Source organism: Schistocerca serialis, chromosome 2, assembly GCF_023864345.2.
Source record: "Schistocerca serialis cubense isolate TAMUIC-IGC-003099 chromosome 2, iqSchSeri2.2, whole genome shotgun sequence".
Taxonomy (NCBI): domain Eukaryota; kingdom Metazoa; phylum Arthropoda; class Insecta; order Orthoptera; family Acrididae; genus Schistocerca; species Schistocerca serialis.
Genome location: NC_064639.1, coordinates 1,029,512,077 through 1,029,526,734, shown reverse-complemented (window position 1 = coordinate 1,029,526,734; position 14,658 = coordinate 1,029,512,077). Strand labels below are relative to the sequence as shown.

Genomic DNA, 14,658 nt, shown 5'->3' with positions numbered 1-14,658 from the left:
AGACAAGAAAATAATGACTCACTTCCTCTCTTTCTTCTTCTTGGACTTCGATTTTTCTTTCTCCTTTTTCTCCTCCTCTTCATTGCTTTTCAGTAACTGCTTCAATGTTTCTTTCACTTCAGCCGATTTTGAAGAATTTAAGCCTGGTATGGTAACTTCTGAATCTGATAATTTAGAGCTGTTCAGAATCTTGTTTTTCAAATATTCAATAGAATTTTGAGCTTCTTCGTGAAATGGTATGAGAGATAAGCAGTTCTGGTATGCTTTCAGGGCTTCGTCAAATTTGTTTTCATCTTCATAACTGAAATTATGGAAAAGAATAAATAGCAAAATCACAAATAAAATTATCATTGCATTGTAGCATTAAGACTTCAGTGACTGCCTTCTTGTGAGTCTTGTAATTTCTTACAGGGAACTTCACTGATAATGTCATCAAAGACTTGCCTAATGAACTAAATCACCCAATCATTAAACTCTGCAATACCAACAATGAAGTGTGCCTCACTATATGCTCCACTTAGTTTTATCAATATGGCATTACAGTTATCTTCTTCTGAATAATGTAACTAAAATTATACTATGTTGATCACAAAAAATTGAATTTAAAAAAATGGAAACCTGATCAGAAATGTCCTGTGAAACAGCTTTCTGCATGAAGAATTAATATCACATTCATAAATACACTCTTACCTCACTTACACTGCAAATCTCCTCTATAAAATGAAACAGAACACTTATCTGTTCAAATGCTACAAAATAATTGGAAAGTTCAATATTTTCAATAGTTAACACACAATTCAGTGTCCCCACCCATTATCCCCACTGTTCTGCTTCAATTTGCACATTTACTATTTTACAATACAACCTTTAAAACTGTATTCTCTTAAAATATGTTTACCTCTATAACTAATCCTAATAGTTACAGATGTACACAACAGTAGTTCTCACCTTCTCCCCAGAGCCACCAATGTTTCTCCAGCATATTTACGAGCATTCTGGTGGTTGGGGTTCAGTTTTAGAGCTGTTTCAAAATCTTCTATGGCTTTTTGGAAACTGCCACTATTTGCGTATCTGTAAGAGGATGAAAGCACAGATTAATTATTAGTAATCACACTTTACTATGTGTAAATGATCAACAGCTCTGCATATACATTAAATACACTTAATGAGAGACATCAAATAAGTAACAAGTGACGAAGTATGTGCTACTACTTAGGAAATACAGGAAAAATGGTTTTGGAAAGTCAGTCTCTCTCTCTCTCTCTCTCTCTCTCTCTCTCTCTCTCTCTCTCTCTCTCTCGTGTGTGTGTGTGTGTGTGTGTGTGTGTGTGTGTGTGTGTGTGTGTGTGTGTGTGTGTGTGTGCGCGCGCGCGCGCGCGCTCGCTCGCTTCTGCAAGAATGTAACTGATTAAAGCTATGACTGGGGATAGCATTGGCTTACACAGTGTGCTAATGTTGCATTTTCATCTGTATCTTCTCAATACAGTGTGAATGGACCATTGGAAAACAAGCAGTTATTGGATGACAATATGGGCCTACAACTCAGCTGATGAAACCATGGTTTAAAGATTTTTCTCCTCCTCTTGCAAATTTTTAAAATATCGTGAGACACGTGTGTGCGAATTGCATCTCGTCGAGTGCGTATATTTGTGTTTGCCGTATAATTCTGACGAAGACCTTACTGGCCGAAAGCTATTATTTGTGACAGTATTTTTGTTGTGTCTATCCGCGACTCAGCATCTCCGCTATATGGTGAGTAGCAACTTTCCTTTTCACAATATTGTTACATTCCATCCTGGATTTTCCACTGTATAAAATTACAACATCTATGGTTTTTGCAATAAATATCACCTTTCAATTCACTTTCAAAAGCATAAATATGAAGTATCCTGCTATTTAGATGTTCCAGATTTCCACAAGACTATTTTCACACTTTAGCAGCCACAATTTTGTTGCCATTTCCTTTTAAATATATTTTAGCTACATTTATTAAAACGTAAATAATACTTTCAAAATAATTTATTATTCAGTGACATAGGTTGAAAATGCTAAGGAGAACGACTGTAATGGAGTTATAGCAGTAATGATGAGGGTAGAAAAAATTTCATGGTTCTTACAATGCTCCACGTGCCACCAATCCTTCAACATTCCGAGGATCGATGTTCAATGCTTTGTTCAAACACTGAAATGCCTCAGAATGCCTTCCTGACTTGAAATGCTCAATGCCTTCGGCTACACTCCTGAAAGCCCACTTGCTCGCTTGTATCTGACGAAGTTCAGATGCATACTCTTGTTCAGGGAATCTTCCACTGCAAAAACATCAAAACAAAGTCATTTTTAGAATCATTCATTTTAGAATCATCCATTTTGAAAATGGATTACCTTTTATATAAAAGCATGGTTGCATGACTTTTCAGTATACGCAATACCGAAGTTTTAATAAAGTTTACCACAATCACATTCAACTCACAAATTTGTTCTTGAACTGATCTCCCAATAAAATAAATTAATATATTGAATGTCACAAGTTTGTAAAACTTCGACAATATTAGTATTACTGTTGAAATAGTACAGAACTGTGTAAAACAATATGTAATCAGTAATGAGTAGAATTTCCAACAGCTGTACCAGTGTCACCAGTTCATTCACTCCCAGCACACACATCTAAAACAAAATGTGTTATGCAATTTCCAATGCACATAAAGAAAAAAATCTGAAACAGAGATGTTGTTATCGATGAAATTTATTATGTTTCAGGTTACTATGTCTTGCAATAATGCAAAAGACACTTGTCAATTTGTTGACCCATGATGGATCAACAGAGACTTGTCAATCTGACATGCAGAGTGGTGTAAGTGAATTCTGAAAGAAGTCTTACTGTGCATTCCATCAACTACAACTGGAATACCAAGCCATTATACAATTCATTGTTCCTGACAATTTATCACCAATGCAAATTCATATTAAATAGATTAATAAGATGACTGCTCCCTGGTTTCTATAACTTACGAAATGAGCAGCTGGATTCAAACACAGCAGCATTTCTCACAATGCTCTGCAATAAATATTCAGCACTTCCGCTGGACAAACTACAGAAAAAGAGAAATAAATTCATTAGTCATGAATTTCAGAAGGAGAAAGTGTTCCTTTAATGGGACATTGCGAACAACCAAAAATGTGGTTTAGCAATGGGACAATTAAGGAATCTTATGTTCGAATTGTTGATACATGTCATTTTTTCCCCTGTCCCTAGATATTTGTGGTTGGACAACCTTTCAAAATATCTTCTATTCTGTTGAATAAGCAAAACAACTGTATAAAAGTATTTCACAGACCTACCAGCATCATTGCAGGGCCTGAATACACTTAAGTACATCCACTGGAAACATGCTGAATTGATACAGAAGAATTCAATGGTAGCCCAAGAAATACTGTTCTCAAATGGTTTATACAAAAGAAAAATTTACATGCACTTTGCACAAGTGACATACAAAGGACAGCATTAAATTAATAATTTTAACAACAAGGGTTTAAATGAAGATAAAGTTCAATCACCAAAAACAAGATTCAAAATGGAATTCAGGTCTGATTTAGACATGGATGACACAGGAAGGACACCTTTTCTTCAAAGTAACTAATTTAGCATACAATTTTACTGGTGAATGCCTAATCTGTTTCACTGGAGTGATATTAAGTTAAAAACTGTGAGAATATTGTATGCACCCGCACACCACTGAGGTCATCTACATTTCAGACACTGTCTATTTCAGATGAACCACAAATATAGCTGATGAATTGTCAAGCAACTCCAGAGACCTGATTTTTATTTGATACTACATTTGGGAAATAAACTGGAAAGAAATTGATAGACACAGGAAATTTCTGAGTAGTGGTATTCAGTAAATGTGTAACCGTAAAAGTTGGACCAGTCTTACGAAAGATTTCACATGTTCATCCTCCCTTGACTAGAGCAGCAACAGACCAAATGTGCGAACAGGAGGAGGAGATTAGTGTTTAACGTCCCGTCGACAACGAGGTCATTAGAGACGGAGCGCAAGCTCGGGTGAGGGAAGGATGGGGAAGGAAATCGGCCGTGCCCTTTCAAAGGAACCATCCCGGCATTTGCCTGAAGCGATTTAGGGAAATCACGGAAAACCTAGATCAGGATGGCTGGAGACGGGATTGAACCGTCGTCCTCCCGAATGCGAGTCCAGTGTGCTAACCACTGCGCCACCTCGCTCGGTGCAAACAGGAAAAAGGCATAATGAACATTTATTTTTATAAACTACTTTACTTTATTACAAATCGTGTTTCCACAATTGAAATCCAGAGAGAAAGGAGGACAATGTAAATTGAGTTAAATTTCCAGACTGAGATGATTCACTAAAGTTTATCCCTATCTTTTATCTGTAGAAGAAATCAGAGATGAAACACTGGCAAGCATACAGGTACCTCAAGTGGTCTCCTCTTTGTAGGAGTAATACAAGTTGTACGAAGGCACCAAATTTCATCATTTGATGCCAAATGGACACGATTGTCGACAGGTGATGCCAAATGGACACGATTGTCGACAGGTGATGCCAAATGGACACGATTGTCGACAGGTGATGCCAAATGGACACGATTGTCGACAGGTGATGCCAAATGGACACGATTGTCGACAGGTGATGCCAAATGGACACGACTGTCGACAGGTGATGCCAAATGGACACGACTGTCGACAGGTGATGCCAAATGGATACGATTGTTGACAGGTGATGCCAAATGGATAAGATTGTTGACAGGTGACGGATGTCATTCTTGGTTAAAAGTAACCAGCTGTTAGAATTCCTTTTTTTGCGAAGTCCCTCTTCCTTTCTGATAAAATTAAAACTGTGTTTACACATTTTTATTGCTTCTCTTCATAAGTGTGATGATACGACATTCTCTTGGAGAAAATGCTAGCCTCATTTACTTTTATCCATGGTTTCCACACAAAAAAAACCTTGCTTTGCTGTGACTAATTCTGAAGTATAAAATAACAGTTCTTCTCGTGTTCAGGTAACCAGCACTTCACCTTTTCACTGTGGTTGCTGTGTATACAGGTCCTGCTACGCCGTTCCCCAGGTGATATGGACATGCATACACACACGCTGCTTACATTTTCCTACAGTGCTATGGATGTCTGAATTCAAGAGTATTTTTCAGACAATATATGCACCTCACTGCATGCTATCGTTTTCAGAAAACCTGATTTCGATATAAATTATGAGCTATGCTGAGTGTTAAGACCATGTTTTGTGATGCGCAAGGACATGAATGGGCGTAGGTCCGCATGTACCCTTCATATGTAAAACCCAAAATGAGATATCCTTCCGCTCTCCACTTTAAATAAAATTTCGGTATCTTATCTACATTTCATTCACTGTATAAACATACGAGCAAAAATCAACGATAAGCAGAGTTTGCACAACATTGTTTTACCTCTGCAAAATCTCTAAAATTTCATGCAATGTTTTACTTAATTTGATGTAGCACAGTAACTAAGGCAAATAATGAAAATAAATTCAGTTCTTTATCAACTGTAGACTTTATGATGTGCAAAATTAAATTTTTTCACCTAATAGTTTTCCAAAACATCTGATGGCAGTGTTTCATACAGGTCGGAACAGCAGCTCAGCAAACACCAGTATTTGGGGAGCAGTATATCGATAAGAAAAAAAACCCAGCACAGAACGCAAAGAACTCATCTGTAGCAGGAAAGATTTGTAGTAAAATTTCATGAGACCAGCTTTTTAGCAAAGACAACACATCTTCACATGCACTTGTAATGGAGAGAAATAGAAATTTAGGATCATCAAAACAACTTTAACAGAAAGTAAGGGGAAGATAAACATGGATGCAGATGATACACCGAGAGATCAATTCTGATGTTCAGTTATTTGTAATCGTGCTTCAGAAAATTCTATGGATTCAGCGTCACGACAAACTGTGGCAGCCTCTATACAGTTATTTTGGAAATGCCACTGGTTACTATGCACACACTGATATGGCTTTTGCCACGTGGTAAGAATACCTAATGACAAAGCTGTATAAAAACCCAATAGGCAAAGAATGATAGCAAGAAAGTTTTGTATTCTACAAGACAATCCACTCGGTCAACTGCAGCTCTTTGCCGAAGGCTAGGTTATAAAATCACACACAAACCATCACATCATCTTAATAGATATGCAGTGACGCTTCCCTCTTATCAGTCTGGAAGTGTTATCAGAACCAAACACTGGGCTTGTACAAAAGTTTCTCAAAACAAGTTGTAGTTACTGAAGGAAATGAGCAAAGACTTGTGTAAATAATTAATAAATACAAAGAAGCTAAGCCTATTACTATTCTTACTCCACTCAAACATTTACTTTTAAGAATACTCCTTATGGAGTACACTGGGTCAACCACAATAAAAACTGAATATCATCACACACCGTCATAAAGGCATTACCATTTAATAACACTGAGATTTACTGAAATAATTGCAAATAAGAGAAACACTAAACAGAGGGCACCGTACGAATAATTAGTGACAATACAAATGGCCTGCAACCAAGATGAAATCAGAAAAGAATTTTAGCAACTACCATAAGCTTGACAAACATTGATGTAAAATTACCAGACTAACAACCATGAATCAAAACTGTGAAAAACACTTGGGCACTGTTTAACGTTCGTGCATGAGCAGGAAGTGAAGATGAACATAAAATAAATAAATTTGCAGTCTCAACTCAAACTGGCATTAATGGGAAAGCTTTATAGACACTACCAAAATCAGCTTAATAAAAAAAAAGATTCTTCCTAACAAATGACCCACTTTCAGTATGCACTCTAAAAACTCAACCAAGTGAAAATCCATCTTCAACCGACGCCACTTTCAGTATGCACTCTAAAAACTCAACCAAGTGAAAATCCATCTTCAACCGACGGTGTACAAATGAAAATACTAACAAAACTAATCCACCAGGTGTGATTCTATAAACATATTTCAATGTTTCGTTAATTCTATTGATAATTACCGCATTCCAGTCATGTGTGAATAATTGGTGCTTCCAAGACCAAGTAAATTGGCCAAGTAGTTAATGTTGTTCGGGTTGTAGAAACCTAAGGTTTTCTCCAGTACTTTCTGGTAGGACTCTCCCTTCATGTCTTGAGTTTTCCTATGAGAAACAAAAAATATTATACATTAAACTCAGCAGCAGAGTTACCTACTTTCCAATACTAATCTTGAAATGACATCTTCAAAGTAACGTATACATGTCATCCAAAGAAAGTGGAAAGCAATGAATAGTTTTCGTAAGAGTTTAGTGACGGCACAATTCATATAGGTAACTGTCATATTTACAGAAATTAAGCTCTCACAACATACTCAAAACTACAAAATTTACATTTTTCTAATATGTTATAAATTTTATTTCAGTCAATTCAGTAAATGATGGATTAGCTCTTAATTTAGTCAATTGTTTATGGTCATTAAAACAGGAGAATACCCTAGATGAAAGTGCGGTCATCAAACTGATGAAAGGGCGACTTTTAAGGTTAGAACTCTTAAGCATGTCATAACATAATTCAGATAAAATTTGATTTGTATCAAATACACTTACATGAATCAAAATATTTATTCCAAATTTGAAAAAAATTCCACGGTTATAATTTAAGTATATATAACTTCTGTGTAAATGTTCTTTAAAAATTTCCAAGACTATTGACATTTTGTTGCATTTTGTCCTGATACAAACTTAGTTTGAAAAATGTAAGGTATTGTTTTTGATCCATGGACTTAAGACTATAGTTTCTGTACATACTGACAAATTTATAAATTCTCCACACCGCTAATCAATGAACCAGCAAAATACCTGGATCTCACCTGCCATTCTGTTGGCTATAAAGCTGTTATGTTACTGTACGTGACTTTTTAAAAGCACACAATTCATACATCCATCTCAGATTTCTTAATAACATCTCCCTAGTCAGTTGAGCTGGTATACACAAAAGGACATGATGGTGTTGTAATTCTTGTGTTGTGCAATGCTGCAAAGGGAACCCTATATCCAAATGAAGTCTTTCCTGACTGGTCTACAAGCTTGTGCATCACTTTTTGCTTTCCCAACAAAACAGTATAGTTGCTGGATTTTTGCAATCATATGCATTACTGGTATTTCACTTGATTGCTTTGTATGTTTATACATGCTGTAATGTCAAATAAAGAAACATTAATATTAAAGTCTTCAAATTGATTATTGAAGCAAAAATATTTAAGTTCGTTCTTTCAACACCATTCCCACTTTTTGTGAAATCAGGGAACTATAAAGAAAGCAAGAAAAAAACTTTCAAATTATTTTTTGAAGACTTATACAGTTATTTCATTTTTCCTATGCATGCTCATGCATACCCACATCCCTTGATAATTTTAAATCCTCTCCTACAAATTATCCTCATTTGACAATTTCAAAATAGTGATCTACACATTTACGTAAATATCAAAAACTCTGCAATTGTGAAGTTACAGCTCAAGGTTACTTACTTATACATCTCTGGGAAATCTTCACTGGTGATTAAGCCAAGACGACACGAATACTCGGAATCGGGAGGAAGAGCAAAGCCCTTCATACCAACCACAAGCTTCTCAGTGTCTGGCATCACTTCCAGCACCTCACAGCACACCGTGTCATTGACAAGGTAGTTACGCGTAACGGACTTCTTGTCAGCTGCTGGAATCATGCTCGACATAGGGCAGAAGGCCTACAACCAATAGAAATCAAAGTTCATCAAAATTAGACTTGTATCTACAACTCCACAAAACAAATAGGACACTTCTTGCTGTGTTAACAAAATTTAATGGTTTATCTTTCCTTTCACCACAGCATAGTACACAATGCACTGTATTACATTTTCAAAATGTTATTAGAACTTAATTTGCTTTGAAGCACAAAATTACGCCTAAAAAGCAAGTAGTTCATAAATTACTAGCCACATGTAAAATTGTCCTTGTCCACTGTTCTTGCCACACATCGTTGTCAACACAAAACTGGTGTCTCCAAAGTAGCTGTATCACATTATACCAACACTCCATTATCTACAAAATTATAAAATTTCACCGTTATCTACAAAATTATAAAATTTGTAAGATATTATTTGGTTGAAGGTTACATTCTCTTTTTATTATTAAGATGTAAAAGTCAAAAACTTTTCAAACTGTATGTCTTCATACAACAGGGGACAACAGCCATTTAGGGTAAAAAAATTAGAAAAAAATAGTTAACAGGTACCTTATACAGGTAACATCCTAGGACTGTCAACTATTGTAAAGCAAGCTTTAAATTCTGCCATGGGGAGAGCTACATTGTCAGCACAACTGCTTAAAATATTTTGATGTGGTGGTTATTTAATGTGAAATGTCATACGCAATACGTGGTAAGGTCTTATGTGTAACTGACATTACAATTACCTTTCTGGCTGTCAGTGAGACTAGATCTTCCAAATCTTCAAAATTAATATTCCTCAGTCTGTTAAGACATTTATCATATTAAAAACTGGCTACATACAAATCAGCAGCTTTTATGTACTGAGAACATGAGTTAAAAGTTCTTGTTGATGTTCCAATATTATAGCATTCATCCTGGTTTCTAAAGAAATGAAATAGAATATATATTTTTATATATAAGAAAATAAATTATAAATTTTAACAATAAATGATTTCTTGAGAATCCACCAGTAATAAGATTTTTAATTATCCTTGTAAAAAATACAACAGTAAAATGACCTGCTCCAAAAACTGGAACATTTTCCTTGAAAGTTTTGATTGGCAGTACAATGTGTGAGCCTTTGGCAAAATCACAAAATACAGTGAAACCCGTATTTTACGTTTTCTGAAAAAGTTTAGTGATAACTCAAATGTGAGGAGGAGAGAAGGCTCTAACAAGCAGTCAAAACTTTTCTTCCTCTATAATACAAGGTAATAATAATCTTGCACTAATCTAAACAGTGACCACTGTGTATAAAGATGAATCACTGAACACTACTAATAGTTTGATTCGCAGAACATACAGGTAAAAAACGTAGGACAAAGAAGATGTATTTCAAAAAAAGTAAAGAAGTGCAACTGACCTTAAGACTGCAAATACCAATTATGAGAGACAGACAGGTGTTGGCTACCGGGCATGCAGATCTTACCGTATTGTGTTCCAAATGTTCCCAATACAACTGGGACCACCTTTACAAGGGAGGGACGCACTCAACTACACTATCCTGTGCAGTTATCAGTTACTATTACTTAGCTGAGGGTACAGGATACCTATGGGTGTTATACACAAACACAAAGATACAGGACTGGACTAATAACTTCCCATATGCTTACAGTGAGAAAATGTCAGACACATTAGAGATAGGGTTTCATGCCCATCCTCCACACACAACTATCTACATTATCTGTCTGAACAGCACCCTGCTGGAAAGCAGCTTTTCCGTTACCTCCAGCTTCACCATACACAAGAAGCATGTCTGTGTATTCCGCAAATGTGTACTGCACCATGTTTCCTCTATCGGTGATGCACAGGTATTGACTCGGTCTCTCAGCAAAACGGACAATAAGTGACATCTGGGGATCGTTTGACGTAGTACAAGTCATCGTGTCTACTCTGTCGCGTACCAGACAGAGAACTCCAAGACGTCTCTCTTGCCCTAAGCAGACATTGACGAGGTACACATCTGAATTGAAAACTGTCGTAGAATGGTAACGATACAATTCCGGGCATGGGTTCCTATTCAAAATGTTGTGTACTCACTACCCTCTACATGTCCTAGAAGTTAGTAACGGGAATTTCCGACCACACTGTATATGAAAAACAGAAAAGTAAAGATGTGAAACACTGCTGTAAATAGCACTGCCACTTGAACTGGGACTTAAGTTAGATTCTCCAGTTACAGGAGGAAGTCTAGTAATGTAATGGAATTGCTGAGACTCTGGGACACCAAAGACATCTTGCTCTCACCAATGTTATGTCTTACAAGCTAACAAGTGCCACTACTGAAATTTTTTGAGTATAAAACCTAGGATTAAGTAATCAACTTCAACTTCACTCTTTTCTATTAATACCACAATGACTAACAACCCGCATTTCACAGAACACAGTTGGGGAACCAAATAAACGACAAGAAGACCTTTCATCACTTCTGTCGTGTAGACATGTCAATAATGACTCCTAATACTAACTCCTAAGATGAACTTCCACACACCTATAATGAAAAGTTACATAACCTTATACTGTTAAATGATAAGAAGTTGACAGATTTTGAACTTTAAACTTATTTTTGAATCTGACCAATTATTTGTTATGTGATAATTGTGGATTGCCTAAAATAATAAAGGCGATTAACTGCTCTGAAATTTTGTCGATAACTGAAAAATAAATCTGGCATAATAATTCAATTTTCAAACTAATTTCAGAGTAACATATAAAGAAAAATCTAAGGACAAAAATATGTGATCACAAATTTGCTTTATGAAATTCCAGACACACACACAAGAAATACTCTATATACACTGAATGCCAATATGTCAACTTCAACAGAAATATCCTCTTTCTAAAACATCAATTTGTGCTCAAATGGGCCCCTAGTGGGAAGTTACGTAGTAGTAATGATTTATTCTATCCTACATGTTTTTTTAGGATGCTGAATCTGAGGTTTGCCTACAGAATTTTGTGACAACATTGGGAGAAAAAAAAAAACTGAAAGAAAAGATTCATTTTTGGTGGTCTTTTGCTCATAACTCTGAAACTATCAAGTGTAAAAGTACATTAAACTTCCTACAAATTTCAATATTTAGGTTTTTACTCTGACAAACCACTGAGAGGCAAGAGCTAGCCGAAAATTTGTGTTTTTCAGTTGTATCAAAGTTTTTCCATTATAACACTCTTATTTAGTATTAAAGGTCATAATTTACTGAATTCCTCCTCTTAAGTTGAATACAGCATACACTGATTTCATCCTTTTTGCAGCTACAAATATTAAAAGAAAAAAAAGAAAAAGCACCAAAAATAAAAAACAAGAAGAAAAACACTATTAATTTATTTCAGACAGGCTTACATACTTACAAGAGACTACTCAACAAATTGTGTGCCTATGGAGTATCATCTCACCTGTGCAATTGGATTCATGGTTTCCTGTCAGAAAGGTCACAGTTTGTGGTAAGTGATGGAATGTAATCAAGTAAAACAAGTGGCGATTTAGGAGACAATCTGGGTGGTCCTCTTAGATTGTCCACAGATTATGTTGTCATTTACCATCAAGAGAAGTCATCAGAAGATCAGAAACACTAGAAAACGATTTAGACAAGGTATCTGTAAGGTGCAAAAAGTGACAACAGACCCTAAATAATGAGCAGTGTGATGTTGGGGGTTGTTTGGGGGAAGAGACCAAACTACGAGGTCATCGATCTCATCGGATTAGGGAAGGAAGTCGGTCGTGCCCTTTCAAAGGAACCATCCCGGCAATTGCCTGGAGCGATTTAGGGAAATCACGGAAAACTTAAGTCAGGATGGCCGGACGCAGGATTGAACTGTCGTCCTCCCGAATGCAAGTCCAGTGTGCTAACCACTGCGTCACTCACTCTGTCAGCAGTGTAATGTGATCCGCATTAGCGATAAAAGGATTCTGTGCAATTTCGGTTACACGATAAATCACGACAGATGAAAAGGCTGTCAATTCAATTAAATATCTAGGATTTACAATTACGAACAATTTAAAAATTGCAAAATCGCATACATAATGTTGTGAGCAAGGTAAACCAATGACGGCATTTTATAGACAGAATGCTAAGAAGGTGCAACAGAGTTACTAAAGAGGTGCCTACACTATTGAAGGTCATGAAAAAATAATAGTTTTGTATAGGGCAAAAAAGAGATTTTTGTTGAGACAGCCAAAATCAGCAATTTTGAACTAGCACCAAGTCTCAACAGTTCATACGAGAAAAAACCTACTGAGTTATAATAAAAAAAGCAACAAAAATAAGATTTTTTACCTTTTCTGCATTATTTACAATGTTACGTCAAGAAATTCTGGTGGCAAAACTCAGACACTCCATTCAGTACAAAACAATTTGATTGGAATATTATTCCAACTGTTGAGTTCAGTAATTTTTTTCTTTCTATTTTGAAAATTTGACTTTCTATATCATCAACAACAGGCCACACAAAAGGAGACTCATTCCTACAAAGCGATGTCCTAGTTATTTCCTAAGAACTTTCAAACTGTGAGCAACAGGGGTGGCAAAGAAATAGGTGATTTTGAAACCACCGTTGAATTTAAAATCACCTGAAAATGGCATGTACATGGCTTAATTTTTCTTCACACACGAACTCTTATGGAACTTAAGACATCATCACACTTTACAGGATTGGCACTGGAATTTGATTAAATTCTTCCCAAACTTGATCCTTCAGTTCCTCAATTGTGTGCAGTAGGTCACATTGGGAGATCTGTGATTTCAAACGACCCCAAAGGAAGAAATTAAACGCTCAAAGGTTAGGGGATCTTGGAGGCCAAGAATTGTCCCCATTCTTTAAGACGAGATGACCTGGAAAGATATTGTCGAATGTGTTAATGGATGCTGATAGGTATGGATTGGGGTGGTCGTTCCAACAATTCTCTGCAGAAGCGTACCGTATTTACTCAAATCTAAGCCGCACTCTAATCTAAGCCGCACCTGAAAAATGAGACTTGAAAGCAAGGGAAAAAATTTTCCCGAATCTAAGCCGCACCTGAAATTTGAGACTCGAAATTCAAGGGGGAGAGCGAAGTTTTAGACCGCACCTCCAAATTGAAACAAAGTTGGTCCATTGCAACATTAGACACAATTTAGGTCGAATGGATGAATATACAGCTACAGTAGTTTGGTTCGAGTCGTAAGCTCAACACTTAAGCTTTATCAAGTAGCCATTCGTATGTGTCAGGTGCTCAGTCCGTATTTATAAGGGTACCCTTCCTTTCTTAAATGTTTTGTATGGTTTGAATCGATCGCTTATTTTGCTTTAATCAGATCAGTGCCGTTCTCTTTGTTATAGGTGTTTACGTCACTCTAAGCTGAAAATGCATTATTGTACTGTGTCATGCATATAATAATGACATGATACGTATATTCTTCTGCGCTTGCTGGTGTCTCACTCTAGTTTCCTAGTTTATTAGGCAGACAGGATTTAAATGAGATAGCAGCAAATACGAAAGAATACATGTTTACATTCTTCTACCTTTTCTTTTAATTTATTTATTGGCGCAGAGGTTTTGGCGCCAGTATTTATGTTTGAGTCTGCACAAGCATGCCTGTGTAGCGCTACGTATATTCGACGGCAGAAGTTAGTTGTGGCGCCACCTACCAACATTTTTCAGAACTTCCGCTTACTCTGCACTCGATTCTAAGCCGCAGGCGGTTTTTTGGAGTACAAAAAGCGGATAAAAAGTGCGGCTTAGATTCGAGTAAATACGGTAGTCTCTTTGGGAGGTCGCTGGCGTTCAGTTTTTGCATTATCTGCATTTTGTAAGGGCAGTATTGCACACCCTATCTCCCATTTCCCTCAAGTTTTATACCCACACTTTGATAGCAGTGCAGACAGGACTGGAGCACAAGACTGTAATGAGCAT

At 36.5% G+C, this 14,658-nt stretch overlaps 1 protein-coding gene across 5 annotated transcripts in view; it reads right to left on the bottom strand.

Annotated features, from left to right (window-relative positions):
* Positions 1 to 14,658, bottom strand: part of LOC126458452 (tetratricopeptide repeat protein 14 homolog) — an 88,994-nt gene that overhangs the window by 26,239 nt on the left and 48,097 nt on the right. For 3 of the 5 annotated variants that reach the window (XM_050095519.1, XM_050095518.1, XM_050095520.1), the window contains exons 6-10: positions 8,546 to 8,763; positions 7,041 to 7,181; positions 2,118 to 2,309; positions 949 to 1,071; positions 23 to 301 (exon numbers count right to left, since the gene is read on the bottom strand). In XM_050095519.1, the coding sequence (XP_049951476.1) occupies positions 23 to 301; positions 949 to 1,071; positions 2,118 to 2,309; positions 7,041 to 7,181; positions 8,546 to 8,763 (953 nt within the window). Of the gene's footprint in view, positions 1 to 22; positions 302 to 948; positions 1,072 to 2,117; positions 2,310 to 7,040; positions 7,182 to 7,888; positions 8,057 to 8,545; positions 8,764 to 9,469; positions 9,627 to 14,658 lie in introns of those variants that run through there. The other 2 variants (XM_050095521.1, XM_050095522.1) reach the window with 2 other exon arrangements.